Genomic DNA, 22,804 nt, shown 5'->3' with positions numbered 1-22,804 from the left:
TTAGATATCAATAGCGCTTAATTATCACAAGCAACTGCAGTAACAAATACTGGACCGTTTGTGGAAAAGCGTTTTTACAAAAAAAATAAAATAAAAATCTGTGAGATAGATTAGCCCCATTTTACAGGTAGACAAACTAAAGGTTAAGTTACAGGAGTAGCCTAGTATTTCAGATTGAGGGTAGGACGATTCATTGTGTGGGACTATCCGGAATTTAGAAGGACATTTTAGCAACCTTGTCCGGGCAGCACAATACCCAGTTGTTGTGGCAACTCAAAATGAGTCCATACTTGGATTACAGAGCCCTCCCGGAAGGATAGTATTGCCTGGGCTGTGGCATCTGTTTTCTCAACATTCTTAATAGGACCCTGGCTTCCTCCTTTTCTTTCCCTTTAGAATCTGGCCAGCGGGGCTAGCTTCATATTTTTGCTTCTTTCTTCCACCTAGCGCCCCCACCCCCGCCCTGACTCAGATCCACAGAGTTTTCTTTACCCCAAATTGTATGTTTACTTCGTTTCTCTTTGCTCTTGTGGTTCTTAATTCACCAGCCCCACTTTTCCCCCACCCCCAAAAGAAACCCCAAACCTTGCCACTTCTATAGAGGACGGTTTAGATAGGTATCAGTGTCTAATGTCCTCTTCCTTCCCACTTTCCCATCATCAGCCTTTTGGTTTCAGTACCACGTGGCTGTAGGTCTGGCTTTTCCCTCTGAATGTATGTTCAGTTCTCTTCAAACAGAGCCTCAGGATAGACTCAAACAATTCTAAAACCCTGAACATCACCCACAATGGCCCAAAGTAACCCCGGAAGAAAAGCGTTTCTGCTCTTAGAACTCTGCAGCCTTGCACTTAACCACTTTTACCCTAAAGAAAGATCGGAAGGGAAAGGAGGTCTGAGATCTAGTAGATGTAATGCATGCAGTGAACACTGGAGGGCTCTCCACTCACAGAATGGAACTTAAACTAACAGACCAAAGGTGTAGACTTTAAGAGCAGCAGCTACTAGTGTTTACTGAGAATATTCAATAGAGTGCCCAACTCTGTGCTGGTCACTTAACTTATATTACTTATTTTACTTATTTCTCATAGCAGTATGAGGCGGGTATTACCATCATTTTACTGATTAATTATGCCTTCAATGGCAACACAGTTAAAAGAATGAAGCCAGCATTCAACTCCAGGTTCATTTAACTTCAGAATCCATGGTCTTCCCCTAATTTCTAGGCTACTGCTCTTCTTTAAAGACGAGTAAATTGAGACCCAGAAAGATGATGAAGTTTGTTCAAGTTCATAGTGCCAGAGTTCCCCTAGTGCTTGTGCACAACTTTCTCATGACACATGTAAGACATTGCACTTAGGGGTGCCTGGGTGGCTCAGTTGGTTAAGTGTCTGGAGTCTTCATTTCGTCACAGGTCGTGATCTCACATTTCATAAGATCGAGCCCCACGTTGGGCTCTGTATTGACAGCGCAGAACCTGCTTGGGATTCTCTCTCTCCCTCTCTCTCTCTCTCAAAATAAATAAATAAACATTAAAAAAAAAAGACATTTGCTTAAAGGATGCTCATATGCTTTGTCCTGCCTTGCTAGTTCTTTCAAACATGTATCTTTGGAGATAGAGACAGAGCGACTACGTTGTAGTAAGGACCACAGGTAGAGTCTCCTATTTAGGTACAACATGGCTAGCAATAAGGAGCCCATGGGATTATAGTTGACATTGAGACCCAGTTTGAATACTGACTCCATTACGTACTAGCCGTATGGTCTTGTGCAAGTTATATAACACTCTGACTTTTCTATTTCCTCATTTACAAAATAGGGATCATGATATTTCTTGCCTCAAAGGATAGGATAGCAGTTTTAAAAAAAAAAAAAGTGCATGTTCTGGAGTCTGGCTACCTGGATTTGTTTCCAGATTCTATCGCTTTCTAGCTGTGTGACCTTGGGCACGTTAACTAACTTCTCTGAACTCAGTTTCCTTGTCTGTAAAATAGGTAGATAATATCCCATAGGGTTGTCACAGGAATAAGTAACATAGAAAGAACTCATAAGTGGGTGCCTGGGTGGCTAAGTCGGTTAAGCGACTGACTTTGGCTCAGAGCTTGGAGCCTGCTTCGGTTTCTGTGTCTCCCACTCTCTGCCCCTCCCCGCCCTCAAAAATAAATAAACATTAAAAAAATTTAAAAAAAAAAAAAAAAGAAAGATCTCATAAGTGCCCCTGACCCATAGTAAACATTTAACAAATGTTAGCTATTATCATTTATGAGGTTAAATGTGATAATGCAGGTAAGCTCTCAGCACAGTCCTGAGTACATAGTAAGTGCTCAATACATAGTTACTTTTTTATTTCCAGCACACTATGAAACTTGGAAAAACGTGTCTGAGAGGGATGTTAAGGCTCCTGAGCTGTCATCAACAGGCAAATGGAACCGGGAGGTGAAGAAAGCAGAAGACGTTACCTCTCCTTGAACTAGGAGACCACAACCCCAGGAACCTCCCCTCAACTGGGCTCCAGTCTGTCCCACCTTCTGCAGGGGCTGGAATCTCAGCAGCTTGGATCCTCTACTGATGATTTCACCGAACCTTGTCTTTGTTCTCTAGCCTTTCTAGGGCAATGATTCTCAACCAGGAGTGATTTTGCCTCAAGGGCCACTTACCTCTACCTTCTAGCAGGTAGAGGCCAGGGATGCTGCTAAACATCCTTCGATGAATGAGACAGGCCCCAGCATCAAAGTATTATCTAGTCTAAAATGTCATTAGTTCCAGGGCGCCTGGGTGGCTGTCAGTTGAGCATCTGACTTCAGCTCAGGTCGTGATCTCACGATTCGGGGGTTCGAGCCCTGCATCAGGCCCTGTGCTGACAGCTCAGAGCCTGGAGACTGTTTTAATTCTCTCTCTCTCTCTCTCTCTCTCTCTCTCTCTCTCCCCTCCCCCGCTCATGCCCTGTCTCTCAAAAATGAATAAATGTTAAAAAAAAATTTAAATGTCATTAGTTCTAGGGTGCCTGGGTGGCTCAGTCAGTTAAACGTCTGACTCTTGGTTTCAGCTCAGGTCATGAACTCACAGTTTGTGGGTTCGAGCCCTGCATCGGGCTCTGCACTAATGGTATGGAGGTTGGAATTCTCTCTCCCTCTCTCTGCACTTCCCTGCTCTCTCTCTCTCTCAAAATAAACATTAAAAAAAAAAAAAAGTGTCATTAGTTCCAAGGTGGAGAAACCCTGCCCTAGGGCTAAGGAGATCTTCATAAGCTTAGTGGACTTGGGTAAGGTTTGGGTCAGGTAGTGCTTTGGGGGTAAGGGAGATCCTTGTTGGAAATGCCAGGGAACAGCAGAGCCAGTCACTCTGCAACCCACAGAAAGGGCCGCAGGATAGCTCCTTCCTCAGTATCAAAGACCAAACAAAGGGGAACAGAGAAAGAAACAAAGAAAACGGAGCCAGCTTCTTTATATGTGTTATATTTTTCATTAATAAATAGGTTTTCTTCTTTAAACACAGAACATATAACAGATTGAAACACTCCCCCCTCCCCCCAATTCCAAAGACAAGAGTCTATAAAACAAATGCCAGCTGTACTGCCCTAAGGGCAGAAAAAGTCTGGTGACCCCCACCCAGCCCTGCCCCCTGCAGCACCACCACCCCCACACTGCAAGAGAAGGGGGTCTGGGGCTTCTCCCTTGGACCCTGGGGACTTAGGTGAGAAGCATATGAATGTATGATGTCACCTCTCCATGAGGCATGGGCTATGCAAAGATGAGGTTTCCTTCTCATTGGCTCTGACCAGCTCTTGCCCTTCTCATTTCAGTTATGAAGCACCTGGGCTCAGCTCCCAAGGGAGCTGCCTCTTGGCTTCCCCGCTCCACTCCTCTGCGGCCTCCTCAGAGGGGACGGGAAGGGCTCAGGGACCCCTCCCATCCCCTGGCCCGCATGGAAGCGCTGTGGAAGAGGCATGATGCTGAAGGTGAGGCTCCTATAGGCCCCCAAGCTCATGAGGCCAGCATGCCCCCCACACCCCCACACCTTTCCTTCCTCTGGAGCGGGGGACACTGGGGCAGCCGCCCCCACCACAACCTTGTGCCTGGCTTGGGGTGTGATGGTTCTTTCTCAGTGTCAGGTCCTCAAGCCGGGCCTGGCTCTTTCCTAGTCCCATTCCTGTCTCCTTCCAAGCCCTCACCGTGGCTGTCTGAAAAACTCGTGTCCAGTGTCCTAAATTGTCCCGTCCTCCCTCTCCCCGTGCCTCTGCAACCCAAGGGAGGAAGTGGGAGGTTGCCTCCCCTCTCCAACCCCCACTTCACATAATGGAACAGCTTTTGGCCTTTTCCTTCTTGAAGGTAGAAGAGATGAGTTCGGAACGACTGGGGAGGTGAAGCAGTCGCTTGGAGAGGCTTCGGACAGGGCTCTTGGGGGGCACTGGGCTGGGCTTGTTCAGACACACCATGGATGCTGTCCGGAAGATGCTGTGGATACTCTTTTCTGAGGTAAAAGCCGAGCCTTCCAGGTAGATTTCTGCACCCAGCTGCTTGGCTATTGCACAGCCCTGCAGAGGGGGTGAGGTCATGAATGCAATCGTCCAAAATGGCTCTGAAACCCTGCCTTCTGTGCTTAGTGGTACTCCCCAGGGCTACTCCGGATGGGACCCAACAGCCAGTCTCCCATCACCACTCTCTGCTGATTATTTTCCACAGGTACCTGTAACACTTTTAAAACCATATGGATACCGGACCAAGTAAATCTTGCCGTAGCACCTAGGCATTGATATATTTTTTTAAATATACATATATTTTTTAACGTTTTATTTATTTTTGAGACAGGGAGAGACAGAGCATGAACAGGGGAGGGTCAGAGAGAGGGAGACACAGAACCTGAAACAGGCTCCAGGCTCTGAGCTGTCAGCACAGAGCCCGACGCGGGGCTCGAACTCACGGACCGCGAGATCATGACCTGAGCCGAAGTCGGCCGCTTAACCGACTGAGCCACCCACGCGCCCCGGCATTGATATTTTTAAGAGCTCCCCAGATGATTCTAATGTGAACCACTGGTTTGAAAGAAATGGTCCTGTGCTCCCATGTGCAAAAGAAATTATCCAGGGGCGACTGGGCGGCTCAGTCAGTTAAGTCTCCGACTCTTGATCTTTGCTCAGGTCATGATTTCATGGCTCGTGAGATCAAGCCCTGTTTCGGGCTCTGTGCAGAGCCTGCTTGCGATTCTCTCTCTCTCTCTCTCTCTCTCTCTCTCTCTCTCTCTCCCTCTGTCCCTACCCTCCTCTCTCTCTCTCTCTCTCTCTCTCTCAAAATAAATAAAATAAACTTAGAAAAGAAAATATCCAGGAATATCATTAAAAACGCAATTTCTTCTTTTTTAAGATTTCTTTTTTTAAGTAATCTCTACACCCAACATGAGGCTTGAACCCACAACCTTGAGATCAAGAGTCGCGTGCTGGGGTGCCTGGGTGGCTCAGTCGGTTAAGCGGCCGACTTCAGCTCAGGTCATGATCTCGCAGTTTGTGAGTTCGAGCCCCGTGTCGGGCTCTGTGCTGACAGCTCGGAGCCTGGCACCTGCTTCGGATTCTGTGTCTCCTTTTTCCTCTGCCCCTCCCCCACTTGTGCTCTGTCTCCCTCTATCAAAAATAAATAAAATACAAAAAAAAAAAATTAAAAAAAAAAAGAGTCTAATGCTCCACTGACCGAGCCAGGCAGGTGCTCCCAAAACACAGTTTCTGTATCTTTCTCCCAGAGTGACTGTATAGGTATGGAGTCAGGAATTCTAACAGGCACCTCTAGTGACTCTAATGTAGATGGTCAACAAAAAAAAAATCTGAGAAATACTAGCACACACAGGAATGACTCATCTGCCAACCTATAGCATAAACCGGGGTAAGTAGTTACCTGCCACCTCTATTTAGGTGACTGATTTGCTGATTACAGATGGCCCCCCAGGATACCAATCTCCCTTGCCGTAGGGAGAGTTTGAGCAAGGGCCATATTTCAAGTCCTTCGCCTATAGCTTTCTCCACCCCACCTTTAACACATGCGTGTGTGCACACACGCACGCACATGCGTGCGCATAGACACACACACACACACACACACACACACACACCTGCTCGTAGGAAATAGGTGCCTGTTTCTGGTGGGACAGCTCCATCAGTGTGCTCAGGTCCGTTCGCAGGTCTGTCTTGCAGCCAATAAGCAAAACGCGGGTGCTAGGACAATAGTCCAGGATTTCTGTCCTCCACTGAAGAGCCATGTAAGAAGGGAAGGGGGAAGGAGGAAGGAAGAGTCAGTGGCTAACCTGCAGAAACCCAGTTGGCAACATCACACACACCATCCAGCTTATCGGCAGCCCAGCCCTCCCTGAGTCACAGCATCACCAATGCACTAATTACATCATCTTCCTGTGAGGCCTTTGGGGCCACAGGAGTGCTGACCTGAGAGCCTGTCCCCTCATTCAGCAGCCCGGTTCACAGGGGCAGAATCTCCTCCCACTTTCTGCCAAGCATCTGGGGCCTGGATCTGGCCCCTCAACCCAGTCAAAGAGCTTCACGAGACCAGAAAGCCGGGAGGGATCGGGAGGAAACCAACCAGTCTCTTCCCAAGGAAAGGAAATAATCCCAAAGTATCCTGGGAAGTAGTCCCACAGGGTATTCTGAGACGCTTCGGTATGGGCAGACTCTGCCACCCAAACCAGGTGTTTCCTACCAGCATTTCTGCCCACACCTGCCTGTCTTGCCCAGTCCCACTGGGCCTGGGATCAAGGTCTACAGACGCTGCCTCCAAAAGACCCCACCTCCAACCCTCAAACCCTATCACTGAAAGGTTCTGACTCTCAGTCCTTTACCTCCTGAGTCTTTAATACCACCCTCCCTTGCTGGGCCCTTGGCAGAGCAGTATAGGATATGGCAAAGCCAGGAGGCAGAGTGGGGAGAGATCTGGGTTCCAGTCCCAGAGCTGTAGCAAATGGTTATGGTTTCGGGAAAATCTCTTCCTTCCCTGGCCTCAGTTTCTTCCTGCTCCAGAAGAGGGGATTGGACAACGAGGTCCCCAAGATTCTTTCTTGTTCTCAAGCTGAGTTAGAGATTGCACAGTTATCCAGACTTACCTTCTTGAGTGCACTATCCACTGTCTCCGGTCGGCTGATATCAAAGCATAGTAATACTGCATCTGAGTCGCTATAGCAGAGTGGACGGACGTTGTCATAGTAGGGAGATCCTGGTATGGAGGAGAAAGAGCTGATGGTGACATTCCCCCTTCCCTACGGGCCTAGGCCCAGAGAGACCCGGGAATACCATTCTTGGCCCTTAGGTTAGTTGGCCCCACCCATCTCCCAGGGGAACATGCTACAGCCTGGAAGCTTGGGACCTGACCACCTGCCAGAAAGCAGTACAAAAAAAAAATCATCTCCTTAGCCCTGAAAAGGGGAAAGGGGGAAATAAAAGGGAGGAGGGGTGGGTAGAATAGAATTTGGATCTCCTACAGGGCGCTTAATTTAAGGTCTACCATTTTTCTGAATCCCAGAGGAGGATACTCCCACCCCTGCAGAGACCAGGGCTTGTGTAAGGTCTCTTTTTTAGAGTCTGCCTGCTGCCCTACGTCTGCTCCTAGCTTCTGCTCCAGGGTCTCCCCAAAGGAAAAACAAACCTGCCTGTTACATAACTGGCTGCCCTGCTTCTTTGCCATGGGGTCAGAACTCTAGGAGGCTGGCAGGAGAGGAAGAATATCACGAATTCAGTGCTCTACTCCTCCCTGCAAAAAGCTGCAGCCCCTATCCCCCAAGATCTCAGGGAGGCAGTTTCAAAGATAGTAGCACCAAAGGCTAGGGATTTCGAGGCTCGAGGAAGGGTCCTTCACTGGGAGGGCAGCAGGCAATGCAGACCCAGGTGGTCCAGTATGGGAGAATGCTAGGGGCTCAGCCTGCCCCCCTCCACCCTGGGGAAGGAACAGTAGCAGATTTGGAACTCAGACAATCCGTGCTCAGAATAGCAAGCAGCCCCTCTCCCTGCACCACAATCGCCATGGAAACTGGGGGGAATCCAAGCTGGGGTAGGGGGTTGGTCGTTTAAAAAAAAAAAAAAAAGAGTAGAGAGGAGTTGCAATAACTGTGGCCCTTCAGCAATCTGCCCCCATCCCCGGTCTGAGGTGGGGTCTTAGCACCGCAGGACTGAGCAAAGGGAGCACTGCAGCAGTGGGGAAGGGGGAGGGGAGGGGAGGAGGCCTCCATTCTGGCTCCAGGCAACCCCCCTCCCCTAAAACCAGCAAGTGAGTAATGGGAACAGGTTCGACCCTGGACCCTGGCCCCTCGGTTGGGAGGGCCCATCCCACACACCCCTACCGCTTCCTCCTTCTTTGTGGGCACCTAATTTGAAAAAAGGAGTTTGAGGATGACTGATAGCCTGCATCCTTTCTGAAATTGGAGGGTGGGCATGCGACACAGGGAACTGACACCACTTTGCTGACTTTCCATTATCCGGACTGGGATTCAAGAGCTGCATTCCACCGGGGGGGGGGCATTTGGGGGCAGTGGTAGTAAAAAGAGATGAGCCGCAGTGAGATTCTGTGAAGACTGAGAGGTGGACAGGGGACAGCAGACAAAATCCCATATATCACATAGCCAAGCTGCATTCTAGTCGGATCCAGCCAGCATAGCACAGTCCACGATAACCAGAACCCTGCCTCCCAACCCCTGGTGCTGCAACGGAGGAAGGCATACCAGGTGGAGGAATTTTTGTCTTGCTCTGTTTTGGGGAGGGGGGGGGAGGCATGAGGAGATCTCATTTTCTGTTTATCCGTCCCCTACCCCCAATCTTTTCAGACCTCAAAACTGGATCATGGGAACAACAGCTCTTTGAGGAGTAGGATGGCATATTTATTATATGTAACAGGAAAGCCCTAGTGGCTTACACAGTTCCTCTTTAAACTCAGCCTGAATATCCATTTTTAGAGAGTGGATTTTCTTTTCTTTCTGTTATTCCTGGCTTTTAGTCCTTAATTAGGACTCTGAGCCCAGTCTATTAAAAAAGAATTGGGGTAAAGGAGATAATGAGCAGGGATCAGAATCAAAGTAAAGGACAGCCTAGCACCGAGGGGTTAGGGTTGGGAGGCTGGAAAAATATTGTTTTCTATATTCCAGAAAGACGGGGCATCTTCTACCTCAGCCCAGTATGGGGGCGGGGGTGGGGGGGACTGTCACAGCCACCCCTCCTCCCTGCCACTATCTACAACCTGACTGTGCCCCATATTAAAGCCATCTCCCCCACCCTCCAAAACATCGATGATGCATCACTTCATCCCTGAGCCGCAGCAGTATGACAAGTGGAACGGAGCTGCGGCAGGCGGACAGCAGTGACCCAAGATGGAATGCAGGAGAGAAAACTGAGTCAGGAGCAATATTCCCCCAAAGCAGGCTTGTCTCCCGGCCTCAACCACCACTGCCTCCAGCAGCACTGACTCCTGTCTCTCATTTGGCTTTGCTCTGGGGCAGTAAAGGCAGTTGGTGGGGGGGGGGGGGGGTCGGTGGGGGGTAGGGGTAGAGAACAGGGAGTGGAAATGGAGAAGCCCTATCTGACAGCCCCCCAGGTGTAGTCAAGGTTCATTCATCTCGCCATCCCGGCCCTCTGAAGGAAGGAGCTAGACCCAGAGAAGTGGCTTCTGGGGCTCATCCACTCTGCACCCCTGGACCAGCCAACCAAGCAATCTTCAGGTCCCCTTCTGTCAGTTTCCTGGCCAGTATCATACATACTCCTTCTCCCCACCAAAGAGGGAAACAATTTCCTAAGAGAGCAGCTGTAGCAGACCAGTGGAGGTGGGAAGGGGGCATTTAGGGTTGGCAGTCTTACCTGAGGTGTCCCAGAGACTGAGCTCCACCCTCTGTTCCTCTGTCTCCAAGCAGGCTGTGTAATTCTCAAACACGGTGGGCACATATGTCTGTGAAAAGAGAGGAACCAGTCACACCCTGGGTGCCCCTACCCTCATAAGCCTCTGATCAGTGCTGGCTACACAAGAAGCCACTCACCCTAGTGAGACACTAAAGTGGCAGGGGATAAGGGGCAGGGAGGGGGGATACCTGGGGCAGGAGGGACCACATGGGACAGGAAGGAGAGGAGCCTAGAGGCACAGGCACTTTGCTCCATGGAAGAAAGAAAGCTGAATGACTTCCAGCCAGGGACAAGCCCCCCATATCCCACATGGTCAGGGAGGCAGACACACAGATTTCTCACAGCTCCAGACTTGTCTGTCTCCCAATTTTAGAGACACAAGCCAATTCGAGCTCTGTATCTTCTCCCACAAGCCCCTCGGACCAGCAGGGCAACCGAAGCCCGCCTGCGGACATGCTCGCAGAACCTTTGAGGATGGGATGAGGAGACCAGCAGGTATTACGTCAAGGAGAAACCCCAGACTCTGAAATGCCTCCAGTTCCCTCTCCCGAGCGAGCCGACTCCAGGTCGAAGGGAGGTAGGAAGGCATCTGATCGGGGCCTGTGGGTGAAGAGGTGAGGAGGGGCCAGCCAGCGCGGCGGCAGAATTGGAACAGGTCTCAGGGGAAGCTAAGACAGCGCGGTCCTCCGGCCGGGCGCCTGAAGATGGGGCAGGCTGGGGTGGCGTAAGCGGCGGGCGGCTAGCTCCCCCGGGCAGGTGGGAGCCTGGCCGCGGGGAAGACAGGCCGGCAAGGAGAAACGCTGGCCAGCAGGCGGGCAGCTCACCTCGGGATAGCAGTCCTTCGCTAACACCTGTAACATCGCTGTCTTCCCGCACTGCACATCCCCCACCAGAACCAGCTTACATCTGGCCACGACTGGCTGGGGGGGCCGTCTCTCCTTCATGACCGTAGCCTCCGCGGGACTTGGACTCCGATTCAGAGAGGAGAGGGTTGCGCCAGGGGCCTCTCAGCACAAAAACTCGGCCGGCTTCCTCGCCTCTCTCCGAATGGAAACGAGGCCGGCACAGCCACCTTATATTTCCCAGGCTGGGCCAATCGCAAGAGGAGGCGGGCTCTGTCAAGGCCAATCCCTGAGGTGGGATCCCCTCCAGCAGCCAATGGTGGGGAAATCTGAGTCAGTGCCCTCTTCTTCCCTTCCCTTTCCCTTAAAGCTGCACCGTTGCTTCCTCTGCAAGGGGATTCCCACGCTGTTTGCATTTGTATTAGGAAGGGGGAGGGGACGTGAAGCAAAATTAATGGTCTTGAGTGTCCATCAATTAGTGTCAAAAGCAAACTGGCCATGAAGGCAGAAAATGAGGTCAGGCTGGCATTGTCCCAAGAGAAAAGCAGGATCTGCCCCAACTATAGACAGGTGGCACCCGGGATAGGGGGTGGAACGGTGGTCCCCCAGATCTCTGACCTCTTTGTTCCCTCTAATCCCCGTCCAAACCACTTCTGGCTTCCTCTCCCAGAGGCTCCTGCTATACTTCTTTATCAGCTCCTGCTGTACCCCTTTCAATGCCCAAGTCTAGAATCACCTTCAAATAGATAGATAGATAGATAGATAGATAGATAGATAGATAGGTCTTCTTGCATCATCTGGAAAAAAACCACACAGTTCCTGACCCAGAGATGGACAGAGAGAAAGGAATGAGGGAGCCTGGCAAGTGGGGATGAGAAAGAGGAGGAGACTAAAGCAAACAAAGTCTCTGTCTGTTGGGCCAGATAACCTCTCACCCCATGCCAGGCAGGAGCTGCTTAAGGGTGTTTGTTCTGCCGCCTGGGTTCAGCTTCCTGGATGAATCAGGCACAGGTCCAGTTCTAGGTTGACACTTACTAATGCCGACATGCTGTGTGTCACCTGGTTAAAGTTCAGACTGGAAGACTGGGCCTGGGACTTTGGATCAGCAGGCTGGAGGGCAACCCAAGGTTGTGATGAGCTAATGACTGCCTCTGGGCCCTGCCCCTCGCTAGACAGGACCATGGGGTATGCACAGCTCAAACTGCCCACTGATCATTCAGGAACCAAGATGGCCTAAAGAAGGCCTTCTGGGGATCAGGGTTTGGAGCAAAGCTGATCTTGGGCAAAAATGAGAGCACCCCAGAGTTTATCTTTAGGTCTCTTACCCTTGTCAAGCTGAGCACCTCTGGAGCATGCCTGGATCTTGTTCTGTCTGAGCTTTACCTTCATTGGTGCCCGACCCAGGATTATTTTCCCTGTTCTAAAGGATGTTTAAAAACACTTCCCAGACCCAAAGCGACAGATTTCTAAGAGTGAAATCCCCAGTGCTCACTATAGACAGGGGATGGATGGTATTTTGAGAAGGCAGCCTACCCAGTGTGCCCCTCATCAAATCCTGTGCCATCCAGGCCCAAATTATTTGTCTGAGGGCTCTGGGGCTAAGGCCTGCACTGTCCTCTACCCATCTCTTAGGGCTCCCCCTTCCAGGGGCCAAGGATCACCTAAAGGAATCTCCAGAGTAGTAAGAGTTACCTAGGTGCCACCATAGCCTCCTCTCCCAGTCACTCTGGAATTTTTTCCCTGAGACCTCATGCTCAGCCCTCAGATAATCCGTCTGTAGAGTGTGTCCTCTTCTCGCCCTTTTCGGCCACCTGACAGCTTCTCTGAACTGCTCATAAGTATGATTTGGGAGAGTTCCAGGAACAGCTGTAAGATCCCAGACTGCCTCAACCTGGAGTCCTTTCCCTCAACCTGACCTTTTCCTCCTCTTCCCACCATCAGGCTCATCTGGACTCAGCTCTGGAGGCCTCCGTGGGGTTCCTATACATCCTCTTAACCCTTAACTTGGTTCCCTCCAATGGTAGTCCCAAAGGCTTTAGCCCTCTCTCTCCATGTTCTCTACCAGCCTCCCCGCTATATACCCTCTCCACCAGCCACTCCAAAGAGCCATTCAGTGTAAGTAAAAACTGTTCCTGCCATGCAAACAGCTTTCTCTGGCTTCTAACAAGATTGCTATTCTCGAGCTCCTCTGCAAGAGAAACTCCGGGAGCTGGCGCTAACACTGATTCTTCCCTGGGTGACTGACTGCATGTCAGGGTAGGGCAGCGGAAAGCCTGAGCTGTGAGACCAAGCAGCCGCCATTGTGGTGGATTCTCAAGATGTGTATGAAGATATTTTGTGGGTCACTTGGTTATGAGCTGTGGTGGGAAAAGTGACGTGTGTGTGTGTGTGTGTGTGCGTGTGTGTGTGTGTGTGTGTGTGTGTGTGTGTTAGGTCAGAAGGCAGCGTGGCAACATGAACAGAGGATGGAGCCAAAGTTCAGCAGGTCTGGGTTTTGGACCCTGCTCTGCCCTTAACAAGCTGTTAGGACATTTGCGTAAGTCACTTCCTCTCTGGGCCCCTGTTTCTTTAAATGTAATGTGAGTGATTTGGACTGGAGAAAGGGTCTTTAGTCTCCTTCCTTCCTTCCTTCCTTCTTTCCTTCCTTCCTTCCTTCCTTCCTTCTTCCTTCCTTTCCTTCCTTCCTTCCTTCATCTTTCTTTTTCTTTTTCTTTCTTTCTTTCTTTCTTTCTTTCTTTCTTTCTTTCTTTCTTTCTTTCTTTCTTTCTTTCTTTCTTTCTTTCCAGCAGTTAGATTCCTTCCCCTAAGTTTGTTTAAACCTCTTCCGAGTGTCTTCATGTAAAAATCCATAGCCAGAGTAATAAACTTACAAGGTGGTTCTTTCCTATCAAGACCAGAAAATTTTAAAACAAGGCTATACTTGAAAACCTTATCCTAACGTGGAAGAAGCCAGGTGCAAAAGACCGCGTATTGTCTGATTCCATTTGTGTGAAATGTCCAGAATAGATGGACCAAAGAAACAGAAAATAGGTGAGCAGCTGCCTGGGGCTGTCAGGATTGGGGGAATGGGGAGTGACTGCTAATGGATACAAGGTGGTGATGGGGATAATGGGGGGTAATACGTGGAGGAGGAGATTGGGGATTGTGGGCGTTGATATGAGGTGGTGATGGGGGTGATGGGGAGGTGACATGAGGGGTGATGGGGGTGATGGGGATAATATGAGGAGGTGATTGAGGGTGATATGAGATGGTGACAGGGGGGTGACATGGTGATTGGGGCTGATATGAAGTAGTGATGGGGGTGATGGGGATGATAGGGGGTGATATGAGGTGGTGATGGGGGGTGATTAAGGGGCTGATGGGGGGTGATGAGTGATACCAGGTGGTGATGGGAGGTGACAGGAGTTGATACGAGGTGGTGATTGGGGGTGATGAAAAGCTTCTAAATTGAATTTGATTGGGTGATAGTTGTACAATTCTGCGAATATACTAAAAACCACTGAATTATACGGTTTAAATTGGTGACTTGTATGGTGTTTGAATTATATCTTGATACATCTGTGACTTTAAAAAATAAGGTTATAATTCCAAATCTTATTTATGTAGTCTCCTTTGACTTGTTTTAAAGCTTTTTTGTGAGTGTGGAAATATTCAAACCTGTAAAAAGGGAGAAAGAATAATACAACAAGCCCCTATGATCTGTCACTAAACTTCAATAATTATCAACATAATCTTATTTATCTATGCCCTCCACCCACTTCTCCCACTACAACTTCTGTACTGGATGATTTCCAAACACATGATATCATGTCATTTAAAAAAATTTTTTTTTACATTTATTTATTTTTGAGAAACAGAGTGAGACAAATCGTGAGCAGGGGAGGGGCAGAGAGAGAAGGAGACACAGAATATGAAGCAGGCTCCAGGCCCTGAGCAAGTGGTCAGCACAGAGCCTGATGTGGGGCTCGAACCCACGAAATGTGAGATCATGATGTGAGCCAAAGTCGGACGCTCAACCGACTGAGCCACCCAGGTGCCCCGACATCATATCATTTAATCCATAGATTTTTTCAGTACTCATCTCTAAAAGGAGTTTGGTTTTTGTTTTTAAAGATTTTGTTTGGGGGCACCTGGGTGGCTTAGTCCATTAAGCATCTGACTTCAGCTCAGATCATGATCTCACAGTTCATGGGATCGAGCCCCATGACGGTCTCTGTGCTGACAGCTTGGAGCCTGAAGCCTGTTTCAGATTCTGTGTCTCCCTCTCTCTCTCTGCCCCTCCCCTGCTCATGCTCACTTTCTCTCTCTCTCTCTCTCAAAAATAAATAAAATATTTAAAGAATTTTTAAGATTGTATTTAAAGGAATCTCTATACCCAACATGGGGCTTGAATCCACAACCCCAAGATCAAGAGTTGCATGCTTCACTGACAAGCCAGCGAGGTGCCCCAGGAGTTTGTTAACATAACCATAATATCATTATCACAACTAAAAATAACTAAATAGCTCCTTAATATCATCAAATATCCAGTCAGTGTTAATATTTTCCCAACTATGTAATACATTGATTTAATGTAAACCAAGGTCCACATGTTGGACTTGGTTGATATGGCTCTTAAATGTCTTTCATTTCATAGGTTCTACCTCCCTTTTTTTTCTTGAAGTTTATTTGTTGAAGAAACCAAGTTGTGTATTCTATACTGTCTTCCATATTTTCGATTTTGCTGATTGCATCTCCATGGTGTTGTTTGCATGTAGTAAGCTTCTTTACAAATTAAATCTTATCTGGAATCCCAAACGCAAAAAAAGATGAAAAACCAAACTGCTCTGGTTGAATCAGAATGAGGGACTTGGAGCGGGGCCTGGGTGGCTCAGTAGGTTAAGCGTCCGGCTTCGGTTCAGGTCATGATCTCACAGTTTGTGGGTTCAAGGCCCACATCAGGCTCTGTGCTGGCAGCTCGGAGCCTGGAGCCAGCTTCAGATTGTGTTTCCCTCTCTGCCCCTCCCCTGCTTGTGCTCTGTCTCTGTCTCTCTCACACAAATAAACATTATTAAAAAAAAAAAAAAAAAGAACAAGGGACTTGGAATGGGGCTCAGTCAAGTACCTCCCCTCCTGGGGTACTTCTAAGGAACAAACTACAGGGGACACAGTTTCAAAACCACTAGCCCATGGGGCGTCTGGGTGGCTCAATCAGTTGGGGTCTGACTCTTGGTTTTGGCTCAGGTCATGATCTCACTGCTCATGGGTTCAAACCCTGTGTCAGGCTCTGCACTGACAGAGCCTACTTGGGATTTTTTCTCTCTCACTCTCAAAATAAACAAACAAACAAACAGACAAACTTTTAATAAAATAAAAAATAAAAATCACTAGCCTGTATAGTGTGTGTGTGTGTGTGTGTGTGTGTGTGTGTGTGTGTATACCACATGTTCAAAGCTCAAGACTGTCTTATCTTTTTTTGGCTCTGATTACTCTGATAAATTCCTTATCTGGGACAGTGACATAATACACAAAGATGTTCCGGGTGATGGCAAATTCAAATTCACTCTGATTCTTACCAGAGGGTATCCAGGCTGTCTTTTTCTGCCCTAGGGATCCTTACAAAGAGCTCCCAGGAACCTGCCACTGGCATCCCCAAGGAGTCTGTAGGACGAGGCCCTTTCTCCCCATCCCTTAACAGGACTCAGGCACCCCGTTCCTTGGTCTAAAGCCACAGTTTCTCATGATCTCAAGGATCTCTGGCCCCAAGCACTTGGGAACTCCTGACCTTTTGACGGGGCATCTTAGCTGGAGCAGCCCCTGGAGTGCTAACCAAGTTTTTAAGACTCAGTGCTTGCCTTCAGAGAACCTACAGCTCTGAGGTGAAACAAGGCAAGAGCCCTCTAGCTCATTAAAACTGAGTGCAATAGGAGGGGTGAGGAGGGAGGGATCAGATCTGGTTATGTGACCTGGAAGGTGATAGAAGAGGGTTTCAATTGTGATGTAAGATTAGTGACGGAAGAATGCAGATGCAGGAAAATGGTAAGCATGCCCAAGGACTGAAGAATCAACCCGATTCACTGGAAGGGTCATTCAGTGTCGGGGGTGGGACATTTTGCCTTGAGAATAATTAGGAAAGGAAATCTGGTGCTAAAATATCATAAAATGCACTTACAACCCCAAATATAGTAGTCTGTAGTTTAAACATTACATAAAGCACACCTGCATGTTGTCCTTGATTGTCAACGCCCTCCAGCCAAAGACCACCAACAGTGACAGCTGAGCAAAACTGGGGGTAGGGATTCATTGCAACAAGGAGAACATAGCACCATGGAATGGAACGGTGGGCATCCAGGAAAAGGACATTAGAAAGGACTTAGGATTTGGACTTACATTTGCTGATTTAGGGAGAGGTCAAGGAAGTGGGGGTTTGCTCTGTTGTCAGAAAGCTGGGGAATTCTGTGATTGGGAAACTTCATAAATCTTGTTAGGAGTTAGGAGGAAGCAGATGGGTGAACAGTGTGATTGGTGAAGAAACAGCAGCCACTCCCACTAGCCGGGATAGGGGGTGTTTGGTCATATTTGTGGCTTGGACACGTTCTTGTTTTTGTCTGCGTTCAGATGTGACTGCAGTGAAGTCTTGTTCTTACTCCTTCACGGTCACAGAGTGGCCTGGCTTGATGTTGGTGTTCTGTGATATTGTTTATGTTCCCCAGGAGGAAACCAAAGCCTCACTGTGAGTGCCAGGCCCATTCCCAGGGCTTTTCTCCTGCTGGTGCTCTTCTCCACCCCTCTTCCTGGGAGCTGGGTGTTGCTTCATGAGTCTGGTGAGAGATTAGAATGAGAAACAAGAGGAAAGAGGAGAATTTCCCAAGAAAACCTCCTGGAGGACGTAGCACTGAGCTATGATGTAAAACAAGAACAGGAGGCTGAGAGGGGGCCAGAGTACAGGGAATGTTCTGGCAGGATGAGATGGCTTGGAAGCGAGAGATGGAGGCCTGGACAGAGAACCAGTGAATGCACGCCTATGTGTGTGTGAGTAAAGATGTACATAGGAGGAGGGGCCTGGGTGGCTCAGTCGGTTAAGTGACCGACTTCGGGTCAGGTCATGAACTCACGGTTCCGTGAGTTTGAGCCTCACATCGGGCTCTGTGCTGACCGCTCAGGGCCTGGAGCCTGCTTCAGATTCTGTGTCTCCCTCTCTCTCTGCCCCTCCCCAGCTCTCTCTCTCTCTCTCTCAAAAATAAATAAAATATTAAAAAAAAAAAGATATACATAGGAGGAGAAAAGACACATGCACACATATACACCCAGAGCTACGTGAGCTGGACTGAGAATTAGGAGGGAAGTACGGGAATGGCTGAGGAATGGGCGGGAGGTGAAACAGGGAAAGAAGCCCGTGTTCTGTCCTGTTCGGGCCAAGCTGGAGGAACAGAAGAGCAGAAGGCAGTCAGAGGAAGTTCAGCGCAGCCACACAGGGAGTGGGCACTGGAGTCGGGAGACTGGTGAGGCCACAGCTGGCTTCCCCTGCCACCACCAGGGCTTGGTCAGGACCAAGATGGCCACTTGCTGGGTGAGTAGTAGGGAGGCCTCATGCTAAGAGTGGGGGGGGGGTGAGAAGGGAGGGAAACACCTCAGAAACATGGGAGTGAGCTGGACAATGATGTGGACCCTCCGCCAGACCTACCCCCAAGTGCAGTCACTGGCTCCTCCTACCGTGTAGCAATTCCCCCACCCTCCTCTGTCCTCTCTAGCTCTGGTCTGACAGCGTGGAGCCTGCTTGGGATTCTCTCTCCCTCTCTCTCTGCCCCTCCCTATCTCTTTCTCTGTCTCTGTCTCTGTCTCTGTCTCTCTCTCTCTCTCTCTCTCTCTCTGTGTCTCTCTGTCTCTCTCTCAAAAATAAATAAGCTTAAAAAAATTTTTTTTAATAAATAGATGGCTAGAATAAAAACAAAACCAAGAAACTATATAGATCCTGTCCATCCTCCATTTAAGTCTTCGGAGGGGGTGAGGCCCACTTTGAATAAAATCCCAGTTCTCATCCCGGCGTCTGGAGCCACACATGACCGGCTGCTCTTGCCCCCGGCTGACCTCATCTCCTCGGGTCTTACTCTCTCCCACTCTGCTCCAGCCACACTGAACTTGTTTTGATTCCTTCAGTAATAGCTTTCCAACTTTCTGTCCACAAGTCACGGTCAGAAATGACATGTGAATCACACGCTAAAATGTATACACACTCACACTTTATATACATATACATTTACTTATATATACACATAGGCAGTGCACAGACACGTTTACGTCTATATTGATGTTAAAGTTTCCCGAAGCATCTTCTTTCCGTGAGTGCGAGCAAATTCGGGGCCTTTCACTGCTCTCCCTCTGGCAGGAATGCCCTTCTCCTTGACTGTCCCGGCTGGCACCTTTCGTGTCAGATTTAGTGTCATCTACCCAGAGAGGTCACTGAGGCTACAGTGGCCACCCACTCATTCTCTTTCATGTTCTCTGGCATTTGTCACTGTGCTATTTTTCTGGTTTATGTTTTTTGCTGCCTGATTTTGTTGTTGATTATCTTTCTCCTCCCCTCTGCTAAGGTGGACCCTGTGGGGGCAGAACCAGAGTATGGTTCCCTGCTGTTTTCCCGGGGCCTAGAACAGTGGCAGGGGCACAAAAGGGGGTCAGTAACTGTTTGTGGACCTAAAGGAAGGAATGACCCTACTCAAGACTCTTTCTCCCTTTGAGCCCCCCAGTGTCGTCATCTACAAAATTCAAACTTGGACTTGCTCTCTGAGAGCCCTTTAGGCTGTATCTAGAGTCAGTTTTCAAGGACACATCAGGGGATGCACTCCAGACAGCCAGAGTCCAGCAGCAGGCAGGACAGAGTCAGGTGGTTACCTGTTTACCCACAATCCTGTGTACCGCTGAGGACGGGGCCTTGCTTCCAGGCTGGTGAAAGCCAAGGGTATAAACCCAGGCGCGGAGCAAATAATGAAAAGGCAGAACCGGGGGCAGCCAGACCTAATGAAAACAGCCACGTTGGCTGCTTTCTGTAGGCTGTGTTGCACCAGCATGGTCCCCTTCAGTCCTCAGTCCTCTGAGGGTACAGAGCATCGTTAGCATTTTGGCTCAGGAGGCAGCCAGGCCAGATTCAAAACCTGACTCCAACACTTCCAGAGGCAGCAAAAGTTGAGAGTGCAGACATGGCTGGCCGGAGTCTGAGTCCTGACCCTCGTAATCACTAGGGGTGTGACCTTGGGTGGGTTCCTCAACCTCTCACTGAGCTTTCTTTAGTAACGCAAGACATCACTTGTCTTACCTCAAGTTCTTTCCAGCCCTTCCTAGGGGCTGTGAATCTTAAGCAAACCGGGAGCCCCCACTCATTCTGCCATCCCCCTAACCCCAAGGTGCTGCCGGCCTCCAGGGGCACAGCTTGTGAGTTGAAAGCCTTGCCTCTCTGCACTCAGGAGGCCGAGGGCTGCGTCTGGGGCATGGCACACACTAACTCGTGACCTTGGACCAGCCGTGACCTCTGTGAGCCTCAGCTTCCTCAGCAAGGACTTTGGATTTCCTGAGCCAGAGGCTTCATCCACAGCTAGGACATTCCTCTGCTGACCAGCCTCAGTCTCTCTGACCCAACACTTGCTCTGTCCTGAGGGAGAGTGAAAAGAGGTGCCACCAAGAGCCCTACACGCCGTTCTTAGGAAATCTATCCTTCCCTCTTCCGGTTCTCTGCGGATTGAGTAAGTCCTTTTCTCTGCCGCCCTGGGGCTAATTCTCAGCCCTTCCCACATCTCTCCCCGCCTCCGGGATCACCTGCATCTCCTGACACTGGCAGTGCCCAGTCCTGCTCCAGGACTCTGGCTGCTGTGTGAACCAAACTGAGGGAAACAGGGCTGTGAAACAGCCCCGCGTCCTCGGGGGGGGGGGGGGGGGGACCCTCAGGTCTGAGGAGTAACGGCTCCAGCACTGAGGCCTTTGCTGCTGCTGGGCACGGAGCTCAGGGCTCCCCTCATCGCAGTATTGCACCGAAATCTCTCCCCAGCTGCAGTCGGTAAACACTGCTTTATTGATGATGAAGCCGAAACATAAGTGGTGGGGTCCCCGGTTCCTCGGACTCCCCGGTCCCTCCTTTGGATCTGGATGCTATCACAACGGAACAAGCCAAGAGCTGCCTGGATAGAGTTGCCTCTTCCGAAGAGAGGGACAAAATATGCCACAGTGGGGGAATTTTCCAAGAGGGAAACAAGATAAAAATATAACAAGGATAAAAGACCCAGAGACACGTACAGTTCAGAATTGTGTTACAATCTGCATTTATCGACGCTAAAGGGATGGGAGAGGCAGTGTGGGGCAAGATGGGTGGGGTAAGTCTGGGAATTTTCAACAGAAGGTAAGGATGTATGGGGAGGGCAGAGCTGAAGACCTGTCACAGGGGAAAGAAGTGCCCCCACCCTCCTGTCTGTGAGGAACCAAACAATCAGAAAGGTGCTAGTGTGTGAATTGTGTTTATTTTCTCCTAAGTCTAAAAATACTGCGAAAAGGAAACACACACACACACACACACACACACACACACACACACACAGTAACCTAACCAGAAATGGGGAAAAGTGGTCACAGGCCACAGCTGAGAAACCGGAGGCAGGAATTTCAGGAATTGGGATCTCAGTGACCAGAGCATGGAAATTCCACCTCATGACGAGGCTCTTGAAAGCTGCCAGCTTCCGATCAGAGTCCGGGAGCACTTTCCAGCAGCCTGGGTGGGGCTGAGAGGGAATGGGGGGGGGGGGGGAATGCCTCCCACTGAGAGGGCAGAGTGGTGTTATAAGATGTAAGTGTAGAGCGGACAAGCTTCAGGATCTTCCATTTCACCCTCTCTCATAGTAACAGAAACGATCACAACCACCCCTTACTAAGTTCTCACCAGACATCAACAATCTTGTGAAGTATTATCATCCCCCTTTACAGATGAGGACTGGGAGGCCCAGGGAGGTGAAGGAATTTGCCTAAGGTCTCACAGCTGGCAAATGGCAGAGGAGCTAGGGACCGTTTTGAGATCACAGATCCCTTTTGTGGCTCGGATGAAAACTGTGTACCCAGTACCCAAGAGAACGCTTGTAATGAACTTTTATATACAGCATTTGACATTCCATTTCATGGAGTTCAAGGAGTCCAGAACCCATTCCACGGTAAAGCAATTGGATAGCAGGGCCAGTGTGGAAGTCTCACCCACCCCAGTAAACAAAGCAACAGTCAGTGTATATGCGTGAGGGTGCCTACCACCCCTCAAAACCCCTGCTATCCTGGGACCTGGGGTTTGCCCTCACTGGTTTGAGAGGTCTCCCCAGCCGGCTCTGGTGTGGGGTGGGGATGGGCTTGGCAGGTGGGAGGGGGCGGGCTGGGAAAGCTATAATGGGCTCAGCCCCGAAGCCAGAATTGTGCTGTACTGAAGGAAAATGCTTCTTCCTCACCCCCTCAGGGTATCCTTTTCGGGTAGAGATTTGGAACTGCCTGGACTAGAAGAGATGAAGGCCTCCTCCCTTAATTAAATGCCCAGGGGTTGCTATGGAAACCAGAGCTTCCAAATCCTGGCCAGACAATGGGGAGAGGAGCTGCCTCCAGCCTAGACAAGTGAAGCTTTAGGGGCCTCTTTGGGGACAAGAATGGGGGCTAGGGGGTGAGAAAAAGGGGGTGCCAGCCAGGAGCTCAGTCTCTCCCTTCCCTGGAACTGTGGGAAGGGGCCTCTCAGAACCAAGGGGTCTGCCTGAGACAAGGAGGGGCAGTGCTCCTGGAAAGGGAAGGGAGTGGGGGTGGGGTAGCAGGAGCCCCGCACTGCCCAGAACTGAACACCTCCTTTGTTCCCAGAGGAGAAAGCCAGCCAAGTTGGTAAACAAAAGGAAGAGGCCAGAGGGCAGACAGCTAAGCGATAAGGCCTGGAACTGCAGAAAGCTGAGTAATGGAGCCTGACGGAGGGAGGGTAATCTTGAGTCCCACTGACTGGTAGAAGGTTTGCACACATTGTCATACTGACACACACAGTCAGCAGAGCCTCACAGGACCCACACGGACACACACTCTACAGAAACAGTGTGTGATGAAGCACCGTCTTTGGCCGCCCTCG

The 22,804-nt window shown here is 49.7% G+C and overlaps 1 protein-coding gene across 1 annotated transcript; it reads right to left on the bottom strand.

Moving 5' to 3' along the window:
* Window positions 1–3,436: 3,436 nt before the first annotated feature.
* RND1 (Rho family GTPase 1) lies at window positions 3,437–10,935 on the bottom strand. Its single transcript, XM_025930605.2, has 5 exons — window positions 10,690–10,935; window positions 9,827–9,914; window positions 7,093–7,202; window positions 6,094–6,228; window positions 3,437–4,531 (listed from the first exon to the last, which is right to left on the bottom strand). Exons 1-5 carry the CDS (start codon window positions 10,807–10,809, stop codon window positions 4,286–4,288), a joined length of 699 nt encoding a protein of 232 aa, XP_025786390.1. The 5' UTR covers window positions 10,810–10,935; the 3' UTR covers window positions 3,437–4,285.
* Window positions 10,936–22,804: the final 11,869 nt, after the last annotated feature.

The sequence above is a fragment of the Puma concolor genome, chromosome B4 (assembly GCF_028749965.1).
Source record: "Puma concolor isolate L17-30 chromosome B4, mPumCon1.1.hap2, whole genome shotgun sequence".
Taxonomy (NCBI): Eukaryota; Metazoa; Chordata; class Mammalia; order Carnivora; family Felidae; genus Puma; species Puma concolor.
This window is presented reverse-complemented; position numbering and strand designations above follow the sequence as displayed.

Bases quoted from the DNA above. Each gene is read 5' to 3' on its own strand.
- RND1 (XM_025930605.2), bottom strand. From the start codon at position 10,809: ATGAAGGAGAGACGGCCCCCCCAGCCAGTCGTGGCCAGATGTAAGCTG. The intron at 9,915-10,689 runs GTGAGCTGCCCG...CTCTTTTCACAG, and splicing joins CGAAGGACTGCTATCCCGAG to ACATATGTGCCCACCGTGTT. The intron at 4,532-6,093 runs GTGTGTGTGTGT...CCCCCTCTGCAG, and splicing joins CACCTATTTCCTACGAGCAG to GGCTGTGCAATAGCCAAGCA.